The sequence below is a fragment of the Dendroctonus ponderosae genome, unplaced genomic scaffold, assembly GCF_020466585.1.
Source record: "Dendroctonus ponderosae isolate FM_Combo_2020 unplaced genomic scaffold, Dpon_F_20191213v2 Dpon_F_20191213_3, whole genome shotgun sequence".
Classification (NCBI taxonomy): domain Eukaryota; kingdom Metazoa; phylum Arthropoda; class Insecta; order Coleoptera; family Curculionidae; genus Dendroctonus; species Dendroctonus ponderosae.
In genome coordinates, this window is record NW_026018508.1 from 14,199,619 (window position 1) to 14,201,503 (window position 1,885).

Genomic DNA, 1,885 nt, shown 5'->3' on the forward strand with positions numbered 1-1,885 from the left:
AATGCAATGGAAAAACGGGGTTTTGTCTTCCACTTATCGTCCAGAAAACATCAATAAAAAACGGGTTTTTCCCGACTCTGGCACTCTGCATAATCAGATTAGAATCAGAATATTTTTAAAATATGCGTGTTTAGTGCCTTTACAATATGTCGATGAAAACGTTGAAACAAATTTTACTCATCGGCCTGCATGCCGAAAAAATGGGTGATTGAAAATAGCTCGCAAATATTTTCCAGCTCTGGGATAAGCTTCTGAGGACGATTCAAACGAACCCTGTTGTTAACGGTCAGTCTTTTCCTTCGTGTTCTTTCAGAAACACCCTTTGAGTTGATCACTGTCCACTCAAAGCGAAGACATTTTTTTTGGGAAGCGATAAAGGTGTTTTGTTTTAGGGCATGTCGTCCTTCACAATGCCCCGAAAGGACAGTGGGGCTTTTAGCCTAAGAGATAAAATGAACAGTTTGCGAAGGGGCTTGACTCTAGGAAATAGGCCTTTGCCTCCAACCCCTACCGGATCACATCATGGGCCACCCAATTATCCGCGTAAGCAAATCTTCCTTATTTAACCGGAACAACCGCAAATTCATCGAGGGTTTTCCTCCATTTTTAGCCTCACGATCGAATTCTCAAGTCTCCCACGAGGACTTTCGGCAGTTTCAAGTTCCCAGTCCCAGTCCATCTCTTCAGCAGCGCTATCGCCAGCATCAGCTAGCGATGAGAGGCACTACTCCCAACCTACCAAGCACTGTAGCTGAATTCGACCAGGTAACTTACACTTGAGGAGGAAAAATCAACCAGCTCTCACCCATTTTCCGGTTAAACAGCCCTCGGGCAGGGACTCTGGTTATCCAGATTGGGAGCAGGATCAGTGGCCCTACAGAAACAGGGCTGACAGCGTCTCGGGATCAGATGGGGGCTCCAGGTTAACGCGAAAACTGAGCAACACGTCCTGTCCACCTGCAGCTCGAGGCATGCCTCATAGTGCCTCAGTTTTTGATCTGAATAATGCTGCCCCTCATCATCATCCTCATGGATTTGTTCCAATGCAGCAGGTGAGAGAGGTTTCACGCGACAGTTCTATCATGGAATATTATAGAATTCATACAGGGTGTGGTGGAAATCGGTTCATTAACCGAAGAACTGAGCTTTAAGGAGGGTAAAAATTTGCTTGGGAAGGAAATATTAGTTGGTCATTGCACAATTCACCAACAAAATGTAGTCAAAAATTGATCAGATCGACACTTTAACTTTCCATTGCCAAGTCCGCTTCCGTCCTTCGACCGTGCTAATAATTTAATTAATAAAAAGTGAAAAAATTACATAAAACAATCTTTTTTCAACACATAGAAAAATATGGAAAGTGAAGTATATGGCGATGCTATAACAAAACAGAAGACGGTTGGTTGGGTAAAGGTGTGCGAAAGAGAGTGTCATTTTCATTCCTAGCTTCAATTAAACATTATCCGGTGTTAATACCCACATAGCAAAATGATATTCCCAGAATATACCTGGAACATTCATGTGATGTACATGCATATTCCTGGGACATACATGAGTTCCATTATGAACATTCCATGTATGTCCCAGGAATTTGTCAGAGTTAATACACTGAATGTTCATGGTATGTTCTGGGAATGTACATGGTATGTTCAGTGAATGTATATGGTATGTTCAGGGAATACACATACATATATGTAACGAAAGAAAAACGATACTTTATTTCCTCTTATTAGTTTATTCACATATTTAAGTATTTACTGATGTAATTTTTCAACAACAAGAGTTACTTGCAACTAGTCTAAAACTAATTAAATGGATAATAAATAAATTAAAATATAACTTATAACTACGGACTAAAAATCTAAATTAACATTTTCAGCATTTT

The 1,885-nt window shown here is 40.3% G+C and overlaps 1 protein-coding gene across 1 annotated transcript in view; it reads left to right on the plus strand.

Moving 5' to 3' along the window:
- Positions 1–392: 392 nt before the first annotated feature.
- Positions 393–1,885, plus strand: part of LOC109537476 (E3 ubiquitin-protein ligase lubel) — a gene marked incomplete at its 5' end in the record, with an annotated part of 14,630 nt that continues 13,137 nt past the window's right edge. Inside the window, 3 exon segments of the mRNA XM_048665298.1 lie at positions 393–543; positions 611–765; positions 825–1,052. Of these exon segments, the coding sequence (XP_048521255.1) occupies positions 393–543; positions 611–765; positions 825–1,052 (534 nt within the window).